At 53.1% G+C, this 22,545-nt stretch overlaps 1 protein-coding gene across 3 annotated transcripts in view; it reads right to left on the reverse strand.

The window, feature by feature from the left end:
- Nucleotides 1-22,545, reverse strand: part of SEPTIN9 (septin 9) — a 156,041-nt gene that overhangs the window by 100,011 nt on the left and 33,485 nt on the right. The window contains exon 1 of one of the 3 annotated variants that reach the window (XM_050981277.1): nt 13,946-14,822. The exons of the other annotated variants lie outside the window; for them this stretch is intronic. Within the exon in view, the coding sequence (XP_050837234.1) occupies nt 13,946-13,967 (22 nt within the window). The 5' untranslated portion in view covers nt 13,968-14,822. Of the gene's footprint in view, nt 1-13,945; nt 14,823-22,545 lie in introns of those variants that run through there. 3 annotated transcript variants of the gene reach the window in all.

Genomic DNA, 22,545 nt, shown 5'->3' on the forward strand with positions numbered 1-22,545 from the left:
CCCAACGTGGCTCCCATCCCTTCCCAACGTGGCTCCCATCCCTTCCCGACCTCCCAGAGCTGCCAAAGCTTCTGGGGCAGCTCTGCCTCTTGCAAGGGACTGTCAGCAGTTTGCATTCTGCATGTCCCAGCCTCGTGTAAGAAAGAAGGATGTTTATGTAACCCTGGAAAACGCCGAGCGCAGCAGGATTGCCCGGGAAAACGCGGGAGCTGGCAGAGCCCTGACAGCCACGTCAGCCCAGATCTCTGCCCTTAACTCACAATAATAAAAGGGCAGCTTCCTATTTAATGGAAAATAGCAAAGTCCTTGCCATGCAAGATGTTCTTGTTCATGGCAGATGCAGCTGATGAGCAGAGTATTAAATTCAAGTGGCCACTTCCAGCACTTCCTGAGAGAGAGCAGCTCCCCACAGAGCCAATTCTGCATCTCTGCTGGAAAACACCAGGTTTGTTCATTGTTGTAAGGTTCTCTTTATTTTTTTTAAAGGCAGTTTCTTTCCCAAGCCAGTAACAGGACTGAAAACCAGCCTGGCTTTATTGCTTAAGTCCATGCGATACCAATGAGAGGGTATTTTTCTTCTAAATTTGCCCTAAACCAGGAGAGATGGCTATGAAGGGAATGTTTTGGATGGGTTGTTTTGATTATGGCTCTGACATATCTGCTTGGAGAAAGAAAATCTTATTCCTGAGCAGCAGTCTGCCTTGGAAAGCAGCTTTACAAATATTGGCAGCTCCTGATGTTAATTAACCTTCCTAACAACGAGAAAAGTACTAAAAGCATCCAAAAGGCAACAAAGAACAAGCCAGGCACCTGGGAGTCAACATCTAAAGAACCTGGAGGGAAACATGAGAGAGTCACTGGGAGCTGAGAACCTCGGGCAGGCAGAGGTGGGAATAGCAGGGTTTCAGATGGAGGTGATGCCTCCAAACTTCATCTTCACCATCCTCACACAGATTACCACACTCTGCACATCCCCAGACACTGCTGACCTCCACAGTTCAATGCAATTCCTATTTAAGTAGAGAAGGAAACGTGAGAGACAGCTCAATTAACTCAAGCAGCTTCTCCCAGATGGCCAGAGGCAATCAGGGACCAGTCCTGCTTCTGCTGGTCCTTCCCAGCTGCACAAAGATTGTGCATCACCACCTGAAGGGATGCAGGGAGAAGCAACAACTTGAATTTCAACTCAAAACACAACATGAACTTCTGCCAAAGTTCAGGCAACCTCTGCCCCCTGAAGTTATCCTTGGGTTCACACTGGATTTGAAGCCAGCACGGTGGAGTCTGGCAGGACGAGCTGACACTTCAGATACACTCCTATGTCAACAGCTACAACATTTTACCTCATGGGGAAATCTGTCAGCAGAATGTCCTGTCCCAGCCAAGGTGCCTTTGAGCAGAGTGTCCCACACAGAACAGATTTCCCAGGATCTGTGTTAGGCAATGCTGCCAGGGCACAGAGGGGCTCTGTCCTGGATTGCCAAGGCAAGCTGTATTCTGTTTGCCATCTGTGTGCCAGCTGTCTTCTGTCCATTGGGCAGTTTTCCTTATCTCTTCCACACCCACTCCTCCCTCAGGAGACACCTGCTGATAACAGGCCATGGAATGTCCCTGCATGGCTGATAAGAACTGCAGCATCCCACTGGGAGATGGGAGCCCAGAGGGAGGAGCCAAGCATTCCTACCTGGATACAATCTGAGATTCTGGAACACCAGCACGGCTTCTCCACTGGATTCCCAGAGGAGCAGCAGCTGCCTCTTCCCCTGGATCTCCAGAGGCAGAGTGCACCCTGCTCCAGGATCCCTGCTCCAGCAGAACCAGCCCTGGCACTGCAGGAGGGCTGAGCCACAATTCCAGTGGCACTGCTGCCAGCCCCCTGACCCACAGGGTGTCAGGCTGTGCTCTGCCTCTGCCAGGGCTGGTTTGGTTCACTGCATTGTTTATTTTATCTTTTTCTTTTCTTCCCTAATAAAGAACTGTTATTCCTGCTCCCATATTTTTGCCTGAGAGCCCCTTAATATAAAATTTATAGCAATTTGGAGGGAGGGGGTTTGCATTTTCCATTTCAGGGGAGGCTCCTGCCTTCCTTAGCAGAGACCTGGCTTTCCAAACCGGGACAGGCTCCCAGCAGAAAGAGGGCACTGTCAGCCACCAAACAACTTGCAGCCTTGCATGAGAGGGAGCTGGCAAAGAAAAGGAGTAGATCCTCAGATTTGATGGGTAATTAGTGCTGTAGGGTGAATCCTTCAATGCAGAAAAATGGGTGCCCTGCTGTCGGCCCCATGCTTGGATTCACATCTCTCTATGAGCAACAAGCAGCAAAATAAAACTTTTCTTGTTGTCACAGAGTCACAAAATGGTTTGGGTTGAAGGAACCTTTAAGACCACCTTGTTTCAGTCCCTCTGCCATGGGCAGGGACAGCTTCCACTATCCCAAGCCCCATCCAGCCTGGCCTTGGACACTTCTAGGGATGGAGCACACACAGGGTCTGGCAGAGGAGCAAATCTAGGGTGAGCAGGCAAAGCTGAGCTTTACCAGAGACAGAGCAGGGCTCTGCTGGCCTGCACCAGGAAACTGCGCACAGAGAGAGGAGGGGGAGGAAGGCAAGGAGCCAAGAGAGGGAGAGCTCAGGCTGAGACCCCACCCTTGCTGCTCAACTCCCCCTGATTCCCCTCCTGCTGCCTCTGAGGCCCTTTTCTCCAAAATACCTTTTCTTCCTGCAGCCCTGCAGCACTTGTGTGATTCCCACAGCTCTCTGGCAGCCCTTCAGCCCCATGACCAAACCAGCTCTGCATCACCCACTGTCAAATATCCCCTTCCTCCACCCCTTGTGCCTCTGGCTGTCACTGCTGCCCTTGTGCAGGGCAAGATAAAGTTTCCTCTGCAGCTGCAGACCAAGGGCCACTCTCTGAGCAGTCTTGAGATGCAGAGGGAGCTGTGGAGCTGTGACAGAGGTGAGCAGAGGACACCAGAGGTGGGTTTTACCCAGTCTGGGGATCACCCATGAGATGATTGCTGAGCATCCCAGCTGCTGCACAGCTGTGCCCACAGCAAGACAACACCAGTGCCATGCCACAACCTCTTGCTGTATCATTTTGGAGCAAGGCCAGGAGCAGGATCCAAACCACACAGCTCCATCAGTGCTCAGGGCACCACGTGAGACTCAGCAACATCCCCCATGGCCTCAGAGCACAGCCAGCACAGCACCCCAGCACAGAGCCCAGCACCCCCAGTACCATCAGTTACTGCCACCAAATGATGAGCAAAGGGGAGACACAGCCTGCACCTCAACAGGCTCCTCCAGAGGGTGTCCCAAGGGCTGAAGAGGTACAGGAGCAGGATCCAGAGCAGCCCTTCTGGATGGAAACACCACCCACAGCACTGGGCTCTGTGCAGAGGGGAGCAGGGAGGGAAGGGTTTCCTGGTCCCTGGCCAGCTCTGCTGTTTATGGAGGATGTGCCTTCCCCAGGGTGTGTTTCAACAGAGCACGAGACTCACAATTTCATGGCTCACTTTCCCTCTCCACCCACCAGGAATATCTCATATATTCTGGAAAAAAAACCTACCCCCAAACAACCAACAGCTCTCCAACCTCGATGGTTTCCAAGCAGGCTCCCCTCCCTGAGGGGCAGCTGTCAATGCAGAGATCAACCAGGGCTTTTCAGGCAGCCAGAGTCAGGTTTGACCAGTTCTCCACTTGAATGGATCAAAGAATGCAAGAAAGGGGAGAACTGGGAAATATTTTAGGTGCTGAAGCCCTCTCATGGTCCAACAGCTTATCTGACCTCAAGGTTGCCTGCTTTGCTTCTATCTTGATAAATCTGTGAACAATTAAACACAAACCCTCTTGGTGAGTGTTCCTGGAATGGCAGCTCCAGCCTTGTCACTCTACAGAGCCAAGAAAAGCCACAGGGGGAAGGAAAGCAATTAAGCAAAACTAAAAGTTTCAGGGTTGGGGAGGGAGAACTGGGGAAATGGTAGGGCCCTACAGGATCACCCTCATTTCCAGGGAAAGAGAGGGCAAGGTTTAAACACTTGAGCAGAAAACAGCAGGGAAGGGATGACCAGGTTTGTGTGCTCTTCAGGGATCAGAGGAGATCAGATGGCTCTGGCTGGGGAGAGGGGCAGGCCAGGGACACACCAGCCAGGGCTGAGTGGGGCTGTAGCTGTGAGCACAGCCCTGGCAGCACCAGCATCCCTCCAGGGGAAGTTCTGCCTGAGGAATGGACACTGCCAGCAGAGAATAAATCCCTCTCTTCGGCTGGGGACAGATCCTTCTGGATCCAGTAGGAACAACTGGTGTCTCCAGACAGGATGCCCACCTACAGCCCAGCCCCACATCTCAAATCAGCAGCAGCCACTGCCCACAGCCCAGCCCTGCCTGGGGGGGCTGACACATCCCAGGGTCAAATTCCCACCTTTGTCACCACAAATCCTTCGCAGCTGCCGAGCAGCAGATCCCGAGGTGCCAAGGAAAAGCGGAAAGCACCGACCTCACTTTGCACATTTTCCATCTAGGAAGTGAGAGCACACGTGTTAAATGATTTACCCAAGGGCACGGAGTGATTCAGAAGGGCAGGAAGAGGATCCAACAGCCCTGCTTTAAAGTGCCACGGGATCATTCCCCCCTGCTGCTGCTCAAATCCTGACTCACTAGCAAATAACAGCTGTGCCAAAAAGCAAATCTGTTCAGGAGAGGGGAACCCTGATGCTTTTAGGAAAGGGGCACCCCTGTGCTTTCAGCACTGTTGTGATAAACATTGTCCATTTCACTGAATAACCCCCTCCCTATTAGGACATAAATCAGAATTTGCTGTCCTCAGTTCTAAACCTCAGCAGTTATCTGCTTTTTACAGCCCAACACAGCCTTTCAGAGGTGACATTCAAGTGGACACCTAGAGGGGGAAGGGACCTCCCTGGGACAGGGAAGAAGTGATGCAGATGTGGGCAGGGGGATGCTGGAGCAGGGATTGCTCCTGGGGCTGGGCAGGGAGTGTGGCAGTGCCCACCTCATCCCTCCACCCCTGGGGGTGATCCAGGGGCATCCACGGCCCCCAGAGCACCACACTGCTCCTTCCTGCAGCTGCTCATCCCCGTCCCACCCTCGGGACCCACATCCCACTGTGGAGTGCTCCCATTCCAAAGAGGTGGGAATTTGATCTTACCCTTCTTGTGTTGCTAATCACTCCTCCCTTGACCCAAACCCTGAACTCCATCCTTGTCATACCCTACAAAAACCCCATGGTCCTGCCTCTGTGGTTTCATCTTCATCCCACCCCTCCTCCCCAGGGGGAATAAATGGATTTTTGAGCTTTCTGAAACTAAGACCTGTCTCATTTTGTTCCCATGCCCAGCACCAGCAGCTTCACCCTTCCTGGACATGATGATCTCTGTTGGAATGTGATGCAAAAAAGGGAGGGGAGTGTGGGCAGCCAGTGAGGACAGCATGACCAGCACCCCCTAATTCACCATGAGAGCTACACCTTGGGGGACCCCCATCTGAAAAAGACTCAGGAGCACCATGCAAGAGGCCAGGTTGAGAGTGACCTTAAAAACATGGGATTAAAATCCTATGGGGAGGAGAATTCCCAGTAAGGGGACCAGCTGATGGGCCTGGGAGATGGGACTGGCATCTACCATCCCTCAGTGAGATGTTTAGGAACAGTTTAAGTTGTTTTTTTGTTTTTTATGTGCAACACGACACAACATCCCAGGAGCTGTCACCCCTCCAGGCCCCTGGCACCCCACTCCCAGCCCTGGCACACCCCTGGGGATGGGGATGAGTCAGGGGGAGTGACAGACTCTGAGTCAGAGATGATGGCCAAAGCCTCTGGGGATGCTGACACATCCTCCCAGGATTGTGGGGTCAGCTGCTGCAGGGCAGGGTGACCCTGATGCCCTGGAATGGCCACCTGGAGCAGAGGCTAGACAGAGCTGAGAGGATAAAATGGGTAATTACTAAAGGCCTCCAACAGATTGAGCTGCCAAAGGCCTCCCAGAGGCTACACCCAAGATGGACAATGGTCACGAGTTTTTCAGACAATTATAAGTTTGGTCTATTTACATATCAGAGGTTAATTGCCCAATTACTGCTTCAGGTAATGAAGTCACATTCCCCCATTTTGCTCTCACCCAATTCATTTTTGTTAATACTTTTCAGGCCTGAGGCTGTGATGGAGACCCTGGTTCTCAGGCTGGAAGGATTGTTTTGTCCGACCAAAATGTGAAGAGAGCTTGCTAACACTCTGTATGGAGTTCAGTTTTACCCTAATGCAGTACAGGACCTGAAAAATATAAAAACTAAAAACTGAAGGTACCAGAGGGTCAGCCCAGGGATCTGAGCCACCTGAGATGGGACAGATTTCCTAGAGGCACCCTGGTGGGTGTTTGTCATGCAGGGATCCCCCCTATGTGTGTGCTAACAAAGCAGCCAGAAGTTCCAGGGTGTTCTTTACAAGGTGTAGGTTTGGAAAGGTCAGCTGAAGCAGCAGGAGAAGCCTCTTTGCACTGCTTTACACGTGGTGTAGCCAAGGAAACAGGTCCCTGGAGTGGAAAATGGGAGATGTGAGGCTGATGCACAGCCCCAGGCAATCGACTCTTTACAAGTCACCTTGTGAAGAGCCATCACAATGTTTCTGTCCAAGTCCTCAGGACCTTGCCTGCAGCTGCACTGACAGCAATCCAACCCCTCAGAGCAGAGCTGGGCTCCCTGCAGCACTGTCACAGCAGCAGCAGCAGCTGGGACACTGCTGTCACTGCTGTCACAGGATCAGAGCCACCCAAACCCCCCTGGGCAGCACAGCACCACCCTGGCCTGGGTGAGCCCCCAAGCCTGGATTCCCCCAGGTCAGGGCAGCACAATGCTCAGCATTTCCAGCACTGCCCAGGTGGGAAGGTCTGGAAATTTCTTTGTTCACAGCCTGGGGAGAGTCAGGGATCAGCAGCCAGAGCAGCTCCTGAGGAGGGAGCAGAGACACAGACCCTCACACAGCACCCTGCTGCTCCCCAGGCTCAATCAGGGGCTGCTCAAACCTAAAGCCCAAGCCAGAATCTCAGAAGCACCCAAAGACAGGGAGTTCATGGTCTGAGCTCACCCAAAATCAGCAGCACAGGGACAAAATCCCATTCCTAGGCACCAAAACCAGCCTTACTCACACCAAGATGTGTCTGCCCAACACAGCTGGGACCTCCAGGGTCTTTTCCTCCCTTCTTTTCTCCCAGCTAAAGCAGAAGCTGTCCCTGGGCTCAGATCCTGGCTTCAAGTGCTGATCCTGCAGCTTCACAGCACTCAGCTCTCCAGGAGCTGCTTTTCAGCTTCAGGGGTGTCCTTTAAAACAGCCCTTCCTGCCAGCTGAGGATTTGAACTCTCCATCTGCCCCCCTACACCACCCAGATGGATTCAGACACACAACTGCCCCTGACCAGAGGCTCTGGCTTCATCAGAGCTGCTTCAGCCAACCTGGCTCACTCCATCCTCTGTGTGCTGGGCAGGGTTGGTGCTCCCTGGCACTGCCAGGGTCAGACACCCAGAAAACACCCAGGAAACACCCCCAAAACACCCAGAGAACACCAAGCACACCCCCTGCCCCCCAAACCCCTCATGTCAGCTTCTCCTCTTATCAGCAAGGCCTGGTACACCAAGGCTCCTCCACCACCATGAGGAAGACATGGAAGCACAAAACCCTGGAAAGAAAAAAGCATCTGAAACAAATAAAGAACCCACATCCTGCAGCCTTGGGAAGAGAGGAGAAAGTGCTCCAGGCAGGCAGGCAGTGCCAGCTGGCAGGGGCTGGGCTGCTGGCCCAGGTTGGGAGGCTGTGGAGAGAGAACCCAGTTTGGGGGGGTCAGGGAGAGTAATTTCAGAATTTATGGATCAATTCCTTCATTAGCAGCCACACCAGAGGGTGCCCACACCTCTGTGCCTTGACCCAAAGGGATTCTGAAAAAAAAAAAGTCAGACAACAGAGGCACCAAATTATGAATATTTGTGTGCTCCAATGTGCCAGAGACCAAACTTGGGTTGTCTTGATAACATGGTTTAATTTTCCAGACCGAGCAGGCAGCAGGGAAATGCAAACCCAGCATTATTTCCACAGCCTTGAGTTACATCATGGCCAAAGCTGCAACCTGGGGATGCTGGAGAGCTCAGGGCAGGCTCCCCCTCAAACCCTGCATCCCAGCACCCACACTGACCCCCTGCCAGACTGGATCCTCACTGGAAACCAGAATTTGCTTTGGTTTATCAGGCACCTGAAAATGATGTCATCACAAAATTCATGCAGATCTGTTTTTGCAGCACTGACTTCACATGGGAAAAAAAAATCTTCATTTTGATACAAGACATTTTTTTACAGGGAAAATGATCAGTCACTGGAACAAGCTCCCAGGGACATGGTGGAGTCCCCAGTGCCAGAGGTTTTCAGGATGTAATTGAGCCCTGTGCTAGGTAATCTCATTTAGGCTCCCTTTCCCACAAAAGGCTGGGCCAGGTGATCTTTTGGCATCCTTTCCAACCCGAGCTGTCATTCCATGAAAAAAAATACACTCTCAGATTTATTGTGTGATTATTTGCTTGTAAAACTAATGCATTTTATTCACCTGTAAACCCCTGCCCATTCTCCTCCCTCAAGCCACAATCCAGAGCTGTTTATAAGTCTCTAACAACACTCTTGGCATCAGCAACCCCAAACTCAGTTAAACCTTGCACTGCAGGGCTATTTCACTTCACCAGCAGCTCCATCCTGAGCACAGGCTCACAGGTGTCCCATGGCAGGGAAGCAGCACCTGGGTTAATCAGGATAAATCAATTTAACCACAGCAGGATAGGCAGAGCCATGTCCTGCTCAGCCATGGGGAAATTAAGTTTTCAATGTTGGTGCTTAGGAAGGGAGAAGCTGCCCTTGCAAATAGACACAGGGTAGAGCCCAAGAAACTTCTTTAAAATGGGTCAAGATGCATGGATATTGGTTGAGCACACACATAAAGGATGCTGTCTCCATCAGCTGTCCAGAGCAGGCACTGAGCACTCACAGCCCACGAGGAGCAGCCCCAGATCCCACCCACAACCCTGCTCTGGGGATTCTCCTCACAGCAGTGCCAGCACAGCTCCCAGCTCCCAGCTGCAATTCTGCAACCCCTCCACTGCCAGGGAGCTTCAGCAGAGACCCAAACACCAGATCCTCACCCAAAATAAAGGGAAATGGCACCACAAGCCCCTTTTCCTGGGGACTTACAGAGCATCAGAGGCAGAGCAAGGAATTCTCCCTGCATTTCCTCAGGCACAAGACTGCTCCTAACACAGGGATGCCACAGAGCCCTGAGCCCAGCACAGCACTCACAGCACTTCTGTCCACCAGATCCCTCTGTCCACGAGTTACAGCTGCAAGGAAAAGCCAACAGGACACAGAGATTGTGCTTCTGAGATCATTAAGGCAACACAAGACATGTGTTGACCCAGACATACTTCCCTAACTACGTACTTGCTCCTACTCAGCATTATGGTATGCTGGACCTTGGAAGAGCCCTGACTCGCATGAGAAATGTCCTCCCTCACCCCAGCAGCATGGGAATGGCCTTGCTGGGAGGCTCCAAGTCATCCAGCAAAGGAAAAAAATCTGCAGAGGAGCCCCAGGCCTGGGGCTGGCCAAGTGCAGAGCGGTGTTGAGCAGCGTTACCTGAGCTGTCAGGCCAGAGATGAGTTGTGCCCCACAGTGGGACCATATTTAATGGAGATGAGCAGAGTTTCCAGCAGATTTAAGAGCAGACATCAGGAAATGGATCGTGCTTCATACCTTGACATGCCTCAGACAGCTGGGAGAATGCATCTGCTGGCCAGGCAGCCAAAGGGGCTGGGAGCAGCATGGAGCCTGCAGCTCCAGAGCCCCAAAAAACCCAGACCCTTCCCTGAGAGACCTTCTGCTCACTGAGACAGGACCTGCAGCCACCACAGGCTGCTGCAGAACACACAGGGTGGAGGTACAGGTGGTTTTTGCAGGGCACTGCAGCAAGAGACGGGGTCAGCCCCAGGCAGGGACACAGTGACAGCAGACAGAGGGTTAAACACACAGGGGAAGGTGTCCCTGAGTGCCAGGGCTGGCTCAGTGCTGTGGGATCTGACAGGAGGTGCAACCAGGTGTAAATGCACAGCCTGGTGTCCCATGGAAAAAGGAAAATGTCTGGCAAATAAGGTGTGTGGCTGTGAGAAGGCACTGAACAGACCTGTCAGGCTTTTATCTGCCATTTCCTAGGGACACTGAGAAACCTGAGACAGCAAAGATAGCCAAAGTCATCAGAAGCAGCCCCAACCTCTGCCCTGACACACACCTTTAGAAGACAGACTTTGATTTTAAAAAAATGAAGGAACCAGTACATCCCTCACACCTCCAGCAATCACAACCAGCACCCTGCTTTCCTTTCCTCTTTCTCAGGCATGTGGTGCTTCCCAGGCAGCTCTGAGAATATCAAAGATGGTTTGTTGTGACCACCCAGCCCCTGCAAACCACACCCTGCAACCAGGGGCTGTGTCCCTGCTGCTCAGGGTGATGGATAAAACCAGAATATAACAATATAAGAATAACAAATAACAAATTATAAACCATAACACAAGAATATTGCACATAAACAGAGCTGCAGTGGATGGCACTGAGAGGTTCAGAGTGATCACCAAGGGGTTAATTAACTCTTTCTTTTCTCTCTGTGCCCCTCCAGCCCCCGGGCCTGGCTCTGCCCAACACATGCCACTCACTGCAGTCAGGTGCTGTGACCACATACTCATCATCACCTGTTAACTCTTCAGATGAGCCCTCCCAGTGCAATTTTAAAATGAATAATTTCAGGGGGAGAGCACACATCCCTGCTGCACCCATCCTCACCCCACACAGCAGTAACCAAACCCTCTCTGCTCAGGGAGAGCAGATCTTTCCTTTTCTTTTAAATAGAGGCAAGATGCCCCGCGGCATTGGCAATTAAAGCTTTGGAGAGAGATCCGAGCCAGGCAAAGGGAAGAAAGGCAGCTAAGGAAAGACAGGAGAGCCATCTCCAGGCCACTGCCACCAGCGCAACCTGGCACGGCGGGACAGAGCCCAGAGCACAGCTCCCAGCCCCAAACACAAACCACTCCATCTAGAGCTAGTGCTTTTCATGCTCCCACAGCTCTCAGAAACGTGTGAGAAATGAGTTCACTGGATCAGAAGAGACAAACAGGTTCTGTGAGATTGAGTTCCTTCTGCCAGCACCCAGAGGTGTCACCTGAGTGAGGCTGGCACCTTGTCACAGAGCAGGCAGCCCCTCGGGTGGCACTGAGCCTGGCACAGCCCTGCAGCTCACCTGGCATCCCCTGTGCCTTCCCCTGAAGGTGTTTGTCATCCCCTGGGATGGCACATGGCTCTGGGAGGAGAGCCCAGGCTCTCCCTGGGCAGAGGACACCCCAGGGGACAAGCGAAGCCAGCAGCTGTGGAAAACAGACCCCAAAGAAGAGGGCAGGCCCCCATCCCACCCGCCCTGGAGTGCCCTCATGCCACCCTGCAGCCCCTCCCAGGGCTCAGGAGCCAGCTCTCCCCACCCACGGCACTAATTAAAAGCACATTTAGGGCCAAGGCAGTGACTGGGACAGGGCCCCCAGCGTGGCACGGATCTGCTTTCATCCAAACCATCTCCCATCAGCCACCAAAGGCAGGGCCAGCCCTCCTGCTGGCTGGGACTGAGCTCTGCTCCTGCTCCCCTCCTGCCCTGGCACCCTCAGAGCACACCAGGAAAGCAGGGTGAGCTGGGCTCTCCTGTGCTCCCACTCTGGGCCATGGATCTCAGAGTCAGCAGCACAGCCTGGAGACAGCACAGAAACACCCAGCTTGGAAAAGACACCCAAAATCATCGATCCCAGCCATTATTTGCCACTTCTGTGCCAGAATCTCTTCAAGAACAGTTTTGGCACACATGGTTTGTCATTCCCTCCGCTGGCCCAGCTGAGCAGCTCTGCCTGCCTGTGCTGACTCCTTCAAGCAGGGACCTGTGGAGCCGATCAGAGACCAGACCTTCAGGCCATCCATTTCCCCATCCCACAGCTCATGCCAAAGTCATGTCTCATAAACACCACCATGAGGGTCTGCCCCTCTCCAAGGTCCCACACAGTCTGAGTGAGGGCAGAGCAGTTCTGTTCCTCATCCTGGCAACCTCCTCTGGTGAAGGCACACACCACATTGATGTACACCTGGCCCAGGTCACCAGGCACAGCCACGTGCCATCCCTGCTCACAGCAGGGAAAACCAGTTCCAGACACATGGGATGTTGTTTTTTTGCAAGTACTGCCCCAAGGCATTAGCAAGAGCTCCTGCACCTTTGCATAAAGATGCTCTGGGGTCTTCCCTCCCGCCCTGGGAGCAGTGACAGCCCAGGCACCTGGGCTCTGTGCCCCTTGCAGCCTGAGGGCTCAGAGATCCCCACCTTTGACGCTCCTTCAGAACAAAAAGCCCTGGGTCACACACCCCAGAAACCCTGAGCAGAGCTGCCCAGCACCTCTGGGATGAGGAGGTGGCTCCAGCACTAGACCAGGGATGGGATCACCCCCCTGTCACACCCTCCTGTCCCTGCCCAGTGGCACAGGCTCCCCAGCCCAAAGCTGCTGAAACACAGGCAGCTCTCAGGAATGCTTTGAAGTGGCTCAGGGCAGAGCAGAAAGCACAAGCAGGAGAGAGGGACAGAGGGGTGAGGAGGTGCCAGCCGCGCTCTGAAGAGGCGCTGGGTAGTGCAGGATGCTCCTGCAGGTAAATCCTGATCCAGGGGCTCTCGGCACATCCCTGCACGCCTCGGGAAGGGGCCAGCCGTGGGAACTGCCTTCCCTGGCCACAGCCTGGCTCCACCCTGCCTTCCCCGCTTCCTCTGGCCGCTGTGGGTTCCCTCCCGGCGGCAATGCCCGGCAGGGCACGCCCAGGACAGAGCCCCGGGGCCCGGGAGGGCGAGCCGGGCTGTGCCCGGGGCTGGCACGGAGGAGGGACAGCCCAGATCTGCCAGCCTGGGCACTGACACCCCTCCCTCAGCTTCCCTGGTCACCCTGCTCAGAGAGGGACAGCAGGCAGCCTGTCCCCTGTCCCTGCCACCAGAAACCAGCAGCCACAGCCATCCCGGGCAGCTCAGGGCAGCGCCACCACCCTCCAGCAGCTGCCCGGAGCTGGAAGCGCTCGGACACGCACCACGGGGCGGGAATTGCGGGGAATGAAATGGAGTTATTCATTGCTCTGCCTCTCCCCCCACGCACGGCCGGCAAGGTGAAACCCAGCAGAGAGCAGGGAGCAGCTCTGGGAGAAGCAGGGAGCAGCCCTGGAATGAGCAGGGAGCACCTCTGGAAGGAGCAGGGAGCAGCTCTGGAACACGCCGGCAGCTCCTGCCCAACCAGGCAGGATTGGGAGGGCAAAAACGCAGGGAGGATACTTTGGCAAGCAGGAAAATCACCACAGACAGACACACAGACAGACACACAGCCAGGAGCCAACCTTCAGAGCAGAAGCGCGTCTCCATGCCAAGAGCTCGGTGATTTTCCTCCCTGTGCCCGGCTCGCAGCTCTGAGCTAACAGGCTCAGCATTCATCCCCCCGCGCCGTGCAGCACATGGGAGCCCAGGGGGGGAGAGAGAGGCACTCAAATGAAATCCAGACCTAGAAAGCAATTTCTTCTTCCACCCCTTGTTTTCCCCCCTTCGCCCCCCTCCCGGCTTCTGCTGGAATCACCGTCTGTCTCCAGGGCTCAGGAGGATGGGAAAAAAAAAAAAAAAAAAAAGGAAAAAAAAAATGCAGAAGGGAAGGATTGCAGGGAAAAAAAAAAAAAAGGAAATAAATAAAGGAATCGGCTGAAATCCACCCGGAGCAGGGCTGTTCCTGTTCTCAAAGTACAGAAGCTGCTGGAAAGGTAGGAGGGCAGGGGTAGAATATAACATATTTAAAGATCAATAGCCTACCTGAAATCCGGTCCCTCTCCATTACTACGGGATATATTTAGCATCCGCGTGTCACGGCCGTCCCTTTTTTCGGTGGCGTCCCCTTCTTTCCCCCACTCTCCCTCCCTCCTTGCCTTGCCTCCTCCTCCTCCTCTTCCAAAAAAAGCTCTTTGTCTGGTCTAATTTCTTCAATCTGTTGCAATCATGAATGCATCCAAATTACCACATTTCCATGTGCTGATCATATGTTTGTGCTCCAAACTGAAGTAGCTTTGTCTCTTTGAAATGAAAAAGAAGAGTAAGAGAGAAAGAGAAAGGAGGAAGAAGAAAGGAAAAGGGGGTACATGACCCGAAAAATCCTGTAACTCCCTGGAATACTCCACCAGGCGCAGGAAAACTGGAAATCCCGAGTCCTCTGTAAAACAGTCTTAAAGCTACAGCGTGCGAGTGTCCGGGGGAACGCTCCAGCCTCCACAGCTCCCTCTTAATATCCACCAGGAGATGCTTAAGGAACTTGGCTCCTCACAATAACACAGCGAACAACTCATCCAGCTTCTCAAATCTCTCCCCACTTCCCCAGTCTTATTTTCCTGCTATTTCCTCTATCCCCTCCTCCTTCCTTGGCTCCGGCGTTTTAAAAGCGCGCAGATCCCGCAGGCTCCCCCCCGCTTTTTGCCAGGTCTGAAGTTTCGATTCATGCATAAACTATTCGGCTGATGAAGGCTGACTTCATTCCAAGCTCAGCATCACGGGGCTGCTGCTGCTGCTACCAGGCGGGACCCTGGTCCTGCGCAGCCCCTCGGGGGCTTCCTTGGCAGCGCTTCTCCCTCCTCCCCACGGCCTGGCAGCGAGCAGCAGGATTTCCCAGCCTGCCAGAAGCGATAGTGGAAGTGTCTGGCCCGGGCAGGAGCTCTCGGATCTCTCCCCGGAGGGAGGTGGGGTTTGAGAGCGGGTTTGGCTGCCGGAGATGCCCGGGCAGGGGAGGAGAGCAGCCCTGCAGAGCCCGGTGCCTCCTGCTCCTGTACCCACAGGGTTGGAAGGATGAGGGGATTGAGGGATGGAGGGGATGGAGGGATGGAGGATGAGGGGATTGAGGGATGAGGGGATGCAGAGATGGGCTGGAAATTTCCCAGCCTGCCAGAAGCGACAGCGGAAGTCTCTGGCCCGGGCAGGAGCTCTCGGATCTCTCCCCGGTGTGGCGGTGGATTTGAGGTGGGATGTGAGAGCAGGTTTGGCTGCCGGAGATGCCCGGGCAGGGGAGCAGAGCCCTGCAGAGCTCGGTGCCCGCTGCTCCTGTACCCACAGGGATGGAGGGATGGAGGGATGAGGGAATGCAGAGATGGGCTGGCCCACACAGAAACTTCCCCTTGGCTCGGGCGGGCAGCGGGGACACGGCGTGAGCAGCTCCAGCGGGGGCTGCCCTCTGCCCCAACACCCTGCACGGCCCTCCCGAGCCATCCCACACTGATTCCTGCTGATAATCACAGAATTCACTGAGAGACCAGCTTGGAAGAGACCTCAAAGATCATCGAGTCCAACCCAGCCCCAGCACCTCAGTTAAACCCTGGCACCCAGTGCCACATCCAGGCTTGTTAAACACACCCAGGGATGGGGACTCCACCACCTCCCTGGGCAGCCATTCCAGAACTTTATCACCTTTCTGTAAAACACTTTTTCCCTGATATCCAACCTGTATTTCCTTCAGTGCAGCTTGATCACCATGCAAGGGCACAGCCTCCATCCCCAGAGCTGGCAAAGAAATCCCTCAACCCCATGCCAAGGCAATGCTGGGAGGGAAGGCACAGCTGTCCCACAGGCCAGGTGTGCTGAGAGGACCCAGTGTCATCTGCATGGTCCCAGTGACAGTATTTGCCCCAAAAATCTCACGAGTTCACACAGAAACACCCAAGTGTGACAGCTGTGACACAGCCTGGCACTGCTCTCATGCCATGGGCAGAAGGAAAGGTTATTGCACAGCTGGATGAATAAACCTCCAAGGAAACACTCCAGGCACTACAGAAACTGCTGGAACCTCTGGGCAGCCTGGCCTTACTGCCCAAAGTAAGGACAGTAAGGACATCCTATCACTTTTCTATCACTTCTCAACACCAAGGATTTCTCCCGTTCAGCAGCAGCTGCAGTTTCAGCGTCCCCAAACCAGAGGGAGGAGCAGAGCCAGCACCCAGCTGTGGGTCAGCCCAGCCCCCAGGCAGCACCAAGCCCTGCACATCCTCAGAGATGGGGATGGGAGGCAGCCCCAAGACAGCCCAGTCCTTCGGGAAGGTTCTCTCCGGTGTCTCTCTCTCCCCCAGCATGAGGATTCAGATTCCTTCCCAAACCCTGCTCATTCAGGGTTTGCTAGCAGAGCTCTGCATGTTCCTGCTGCCAGAGCCCAAGGCACTGGAGGGGACAATGAGCAATGTTTTCCCATTGACAGGCTCCAAGCACATTTCCTGCCTCGCATCTCAAAGGTGCTGAACACAAAGCAAGGACACGGGGGAGCTGCACAGCCCCGTGGAGCACAAACCCCACTGCACTCCCTGCAGCATGGAGCAGCCCCATGGCCCAGCTCCTGAGGCTGGAGAGGAAGGGGAAAACCCCGGGGAAGGATGGAGAGAGGAAGGAGGTGAATGGAAAGGAAGGAGGGACGGGGGCAACGCTCATTTTAACCTCCAGACTTTAACCCATCAAGACCCAGGCGGCTGGGAAGGATAAAAGCTCCGTTCTTGCAGGGCAGATCACCAGGAGGCACTCAGGGAAGTGAAGCCAAACTGTGCTTAATGCAATTGAGCTTGACATGCACAAAACCTCCAGGTAGCTGCTCTCATTCAGACCTGCAGTACTCATGCAAATTTTTAATGGATTCCCTTTAAAGGTGCAGTGCTCACAAAGCACTAAAAGGTAAATAATGGGGTGCCTGTGATTGAGAGAGGGGTTCCCCGTGCTGGTGATGTCAAGATGGGGTTTGTTCCCTTCAGAGGTGTATTTCCAGTGACCCTCTTGGTCCTAGGCTGGGAATTCCCCATTTTTCTTAGTTTTTGAGAAGCTTCTCAAATGTCTGTTCAAACGGGTGTTCAGTGGTCTGTGCACTGTGCAAGTGTACCCAGAGAAAGCAAATATACATTCCATTTTTTAGCAGTACTGCTGCAGTGGTTTTTGTCCTACAGATTGCAATTACAATCCCCCATGCAAAACCACCACAGCTGCTGAAAGCTGAGGGGAAGTCAAGCACACCCAGATTTTAGGAAAAGCACAGAGAACTCTCTGCCCTGGCCAGCTCTGCCTTTTTGGGGTTCAAACCCCCCTGGGGCTAATTTTGGGAAAAGCCACAAGGACAGGGAGGGTGCAGGAGCAACTTTAGGGAAACCATTGATATCTGCTGTAAAAACAAGCCCAAGTTCCACGTGCAAACAGTGCTGAGATGTGGGGCAGGAGCCCTGCTCTGCTGCCAGCCCGTGCTCACGGGGCTGCCACGGGCTGCACACGTTTTCCCTCCCAGGTTTGGCCGTGGCAGCCTGCAGGAAGCACTGCCAGGTGCAGAGAAAGCAAGGAAGGAAATCACAAAAAAAGAAAGTTGAGCAAGCCCTGTGCCAGGCTCAGCTGGAGCTTTCTCTGTCACACACCTCTGCCAGGCCAGGAGCTGCTCTCTGGGCATGGACACCGAGATGAGCAGGGACTGTGGCCATGGCACAGCCAGGAGGGGGCTCAGGACTATTGCCACTGTCACAGCCCCAGCAGGGGCACAGACACCTGCAGGGGTTCAGGTAGAACACCTCACTGCCTCTCCAGGTCTGTGCTGGGATTATGTTCCTGGGGCATTTCACTGGAGCTGTTTTCTTTCCTGCCTAGTTCAGTGCAGTCCCTCAGTCACAGCTGACCTCTTCCACCTGTGGGAAATGCATTTGTAGAGAGTTTCCAGAGTTTAATAGAAAGGTTAGATAGTGTGCATCTGTATGTAAATTTTGAGATAAGAAATGTTGATTTAGAAATGTTATAAAATAGGATAGATAGTGTTGAGAGAGAAATGGAGTTAGAAAAAAGTGTTAAAGGGTAGTTTTGTAAATAAGATTAGATATTTTAGAGAAATAGAACTATGAAAGATGTAGTGAGATTTACAGAGAGTAGTTTTAGGTGATTAGTTTTAAGGTATTTATAGAATAGTGTGGTAAAAGGTTGATAGGTTAAGAAACATTTAGAGTGCTTTGTAATTAGGAAATAGGTGGTTTTTAATAACTCTCTACAGTCCATTTCCCACACCACCAGGCAGGCATCACCCCACAGCCCCAGCCCTGAGCTGGAGAGGGTGAATGCTGCAAGCCCAGTCAGGGATCAGAGGTCCAGGCTGACTGGGAAAGCTGCAGGAAGCAGCCAGAGCAGCCAAAGGCCTGCAGGGCCTGGAGAGGCAGGAAAATGGGGATTCAGCTGGTTCTTTTACAGGTTATCTCAGCTATCTCACCTTACTGGATATCTGGGAGGAGAGCACAGAGGGAGGACAGTGTGGCAGAGAGCAGCATTCCTAAATCAAATTATGTTTAGTGAAGCATTTTCACATGAGGAAATGCAGGTCCAATCCAGAGCTCCAACTCAATCAAGTGTTACTCCATTAAATTCACTTTATGCTTTTACCCCCAGGCTGCCCTGAGCCAGCAAGGAGAGCCTCTGAGCCTCCATGGACTGTTAGCTCTAAAAACCTTCATTTTACATTTTTATGAGCCTTGATGATGGAGAAGAAAGGAAACCTTGGCTAAAACTGTCCTTTTCATTTGGGAGAAATTTAAAACCAAACCAAGGAGCTGCTCCTCTTTCCAAGGGAGGCACTCACCCTCTCAGTGCTGCTGCCCTGCTTTTTCCAGGTGTTTCTTTGCCTCCTCACTCCATCCCCTCTCCCAGCTGGGCACACAAGGAGCTGCCCTGCCCAGGCTGCAGCTCTCAGCTGCTCCACATGTGCTGCCAGGCACTGTTTGGCCACTCCCTGGCTATTCCTTACAAAAACCTCTATTTGCTCAGCACAGGGGCACACAAATCACTCAGATCCTCCTGAGCTCCTCCTTTCCTGAGCCAGAGAGCCCACCCAGGGCATAAAGCTCATCACCAGGCAGAGCTGGGGTGGCAGTGGCAGCAAGGGATGCTGTGACAGCAGCAGCACATGGCCCCTCCTGCCCAGTCCCACACAGCCCCCTGGGATGGTGCCCAGAGTTTCCTGTGGAGGGACTCATCTTTAAGGACAGTTCCCCTCCTCTGTGCTGGCTCTCAAGCTCTCAAGCAGTTTCAGCATCCCCAAACCAGAGGGAGGAGCACAGCCAGCACCCAGCTGTGGGTCAGCCCAAGCTCTCTGCCTGGAAGCCTCCAGCTGCTGGAAATCCCTGGCTGCTCCCCAGGCTCTCTGCTCACTCTTTAACACTCCTGAGCTGAAGAATAGACTGCAGCTGGCAAGGCAGAGTGAGAGGACAGGCAGGACTGGGCACTCCTCACCCTCCTGGGAGAGCAGAAGGAGTTTCAGATAAATATTAACTCTTCCACAATCCCCTGCTGATGTTTTCCTTCCTGAACCCCTCCCTCCCATCAGCTTTGCCCTCTTGACCCTCCCTGAGGGCCCCAGACAGGGGAGGCCCTGCACACCTGAGCTCTGTGCTCACTCCCTGCTGGGGAGGGCAGAGCTCCACGGGGCACTGCTGAATTTGCTCCTCTGCTCAGCTTTGGTGCCACGTGTGATGTGGAAGCACAAGAGGTTTCAGCTGTGTTTCCTGGGGAAGCCTGTGGTACAAGAGGGACCCCTCTCTTCTTGATGAACTGAGAATTGATTATCTGAGGGGTAGTAACTTGAGAATCCAAGGTTCTGTCTCACTGTGCTGTGTTGGAAATTTGGTGGGAGGAGGAGGAATGTTTTTGGAAGGTTTTCATCCTGAGTTCTGTGTGCAGGTTTCTGGGTGGCTCAGCTCAGCTCTGGGCTCCTCAGCATCAGAAAGACAAGGACTTGCTGAGAGAGTCCAGAGAAAACCTAAATGGGTTGGAGCCCCTCTGCTCTGGAGCCAGGCTGGGAGAGCTGGGGGTGCTATCCCAGGACATCAGCACATTTGGGGGTGTTCCAGGACACAGCATCCCCCCTGAGGTGCTTCACTGCATTTATTGTGGCCACTTTTATTGGGGTGAAAAACCAGAAACTGAGGCACATTCCTGAACCCCTGATTTCTATTTCACTGTCTGCTTTCCTCACAGCAGAGCTCACAGAGCCAGGTGCTGTGGGAAAAGCAGGGAGATCTCCCTCCTCAGCCCTCTGGGGGCTCAGTGGGACAGACTGGAGATGGACCAGAGGAGCTCCAAGGGAACAGGAGGAGCAGCCAGGGCTGAGCACACAGCCCAGGGCCCTGAGCAGCAGAATCTCCCAGCTGTGAGGAACACCCAGCTCTGCTGGGAGCACGTGGGAGCCCCACAGGACCCTGCCAGGCAGCTCAGAGCCCACGTGCAGAGTTACACAAGTCCCTGTGTGTGTCCCTGCAGGAACCAGGCACCTGAGCTGGGAGCAGCCTCATTGCTTTAACTTCTTGCTGCCCAGAGCTGGGATCACCTGCAGAGCTGTGCCTGGCTGGTGGAGCCCTGCTCTCACTGAAAAGTGCAGCTGGTCACAAATATCAGGCAGTGTATTGTGTTCTTGATTGATTCTTGTTTGAATCTTCTCAGCCTGAATGAATATTAGACTGTAGAATTGTTGGAATATCCGAGCAGGTGTGGGCAGGGAGAGTGAGCAAAGTGTGACTTCAGGACTTAAATAGGAAAATATTATGTCTAAATTCCCTCTAATTGCTGTTTGAAAGTCATATGTATCCTCTCTCGAAGAGAATGTGAGAAAAGCTCTGTGTAACTCTTTAGAATCAGAATTTCAGACTTTCTGTGCTGACAGGCACTGACCCCTTCCTGTACATTTGACCTGAGGCCGAGGAGAAGACGTCCAAAATTTAATGATGGAACTCAGATTATAGATGTGGAGTTTAAATACAAATGTGTGATATCACAGGGTAAAAACTTAGAGTTTAAGGTTTTAGAATATAGTAATATATATAACAAAATAGAAGTTTTAGGGTGGAGGTTGGTCCCTCTTCTTCACCTTCTTCTCCATGGGTTTGTGTGGTTTTGTGTAATTGGATGAAAAAGTCCCCATTGCAAGCCATGAGCAGTTAGTTATTAAGTTAAAAGTAAAAATAATTGAAGTGCCATTTCTTAATTAGACAGTTTATCATTAAAAAAATCTTTGTAGAAAGAGTGACAGGACTCCATTTTTAGCTTATTGAAGTACAGGACTCACAGTAGATACTCCCAGTGTATAATATAGATAAAAACTAATAAACATCTGAGTCCCAACAAAAAATACCATCTCACACATTTAATCCCCTCCTCAACAAAAAAGAAACAAAACCTCCACAGCTGGTGGCCAAGCTGCACCCTCTGCTGCTGTGCCCTGGTGAGGAGAAGGGCCATGTGTGATGGAGGGACACGTGTCAAGGCAGGGTTTGTCCCCAGGGAGCCCGAGGGGAGCGTGGGCACACTCTGCCAGGAGAGCTGCCCAGCTGGGGTGAGGGTTTGGTGCCTCAAACAAAGGGGAATAGAGAGAGGCTGCCCGAAGAAATTCCTATGACCTCATCTAAGGACACATCCAGAGCCATGAGGCTGCAGCCACAGGCTCCAGTTAACCCCTCAGCTGCTCCAGCACTGCAAAAGGCACCTCTGAGCTACAAACACAGAACTGGGGCTGGAAAGGAGCTCCAAGGGTTCAGTGAGCCCAACCATTAACCCAGCAATGCTGTGTTCACCACCAAACCATGTCCTGAGTGCCACACCCTCACGACTTCTGAGCATTTCCAGGGATGGTAATTCCACACTTCCTTAGGCAGCCTGTCCCAGTGCCAGACCACCCTCCCAGGCAGGAAATTTCTCCTGATGTCTAATCTAACCCACCCTGGTGCAGCTTGAGGACATTTCACACACCAAGGAGGTGCTGACACCACAGTGCCCATTGTGCATCCCCAGCCTCCAGCTGGACCCGGGTGCTGCACTCCCACCTGGAGCCCAGGATGCCAGCAAGGAGCTCCAGACAGGTGCAGGATGAGCTGAAGGGCTGCACCAAGGTCCACAGGAGGTTGCCAAGCTCAGTTTGCCACCCTGACATGTGCAGGGCTGTGCTGTGAGTGGCAGAGCTGCAGATGTGTGGCAGTTGTGACAGCTGTCCCCTGAGGACAAACTCCCCCCACACCCCTAATGGTTTTTATAGCACTGTTATGTAACAGCCATCATGCACGCTCCAGTGGGGAGCCCCTGGCTCCTGACATTCCCTTTGTGTGTCCCTCTGCTCTGGTTAACCCCCAGCCTCACAGAAACCAGTTTCTAGGCTTGTCCTCTCTCAGACTCCAGGCACAAGGAGAGGAGATTCTCCTCAGGGTGAGGTACAAAGTCAAGGGATGGAAAGAGCAAGATCTGTTGTCATATCTACCATGAATTCTGAGCAATCCAAATTTGTGGACCCTGCTGAAATCCTGCTGTCCCTGTTAAAGCAGTGATGCCAATTTAAACTCTGCCCACAGCAATGTGTGCTCAGCTCTTCCACCCACCTGGCCTCACATCTTTCCATT

Source organism: Serinus canaria, chromosome 18 (assembly GCF_022539315.1).
Source record: "Serinus canaria isolate serCan28SL12 chromosome 18, serCan2020, whole genome shotgun sequence".
Classification (NCBI taxonomy): domain Eukaryota; kingdom Metazoa; phylum Chordata; class Aves; order Passeriformes; family Fringillidae; genus Serinus; species Serinus canaria.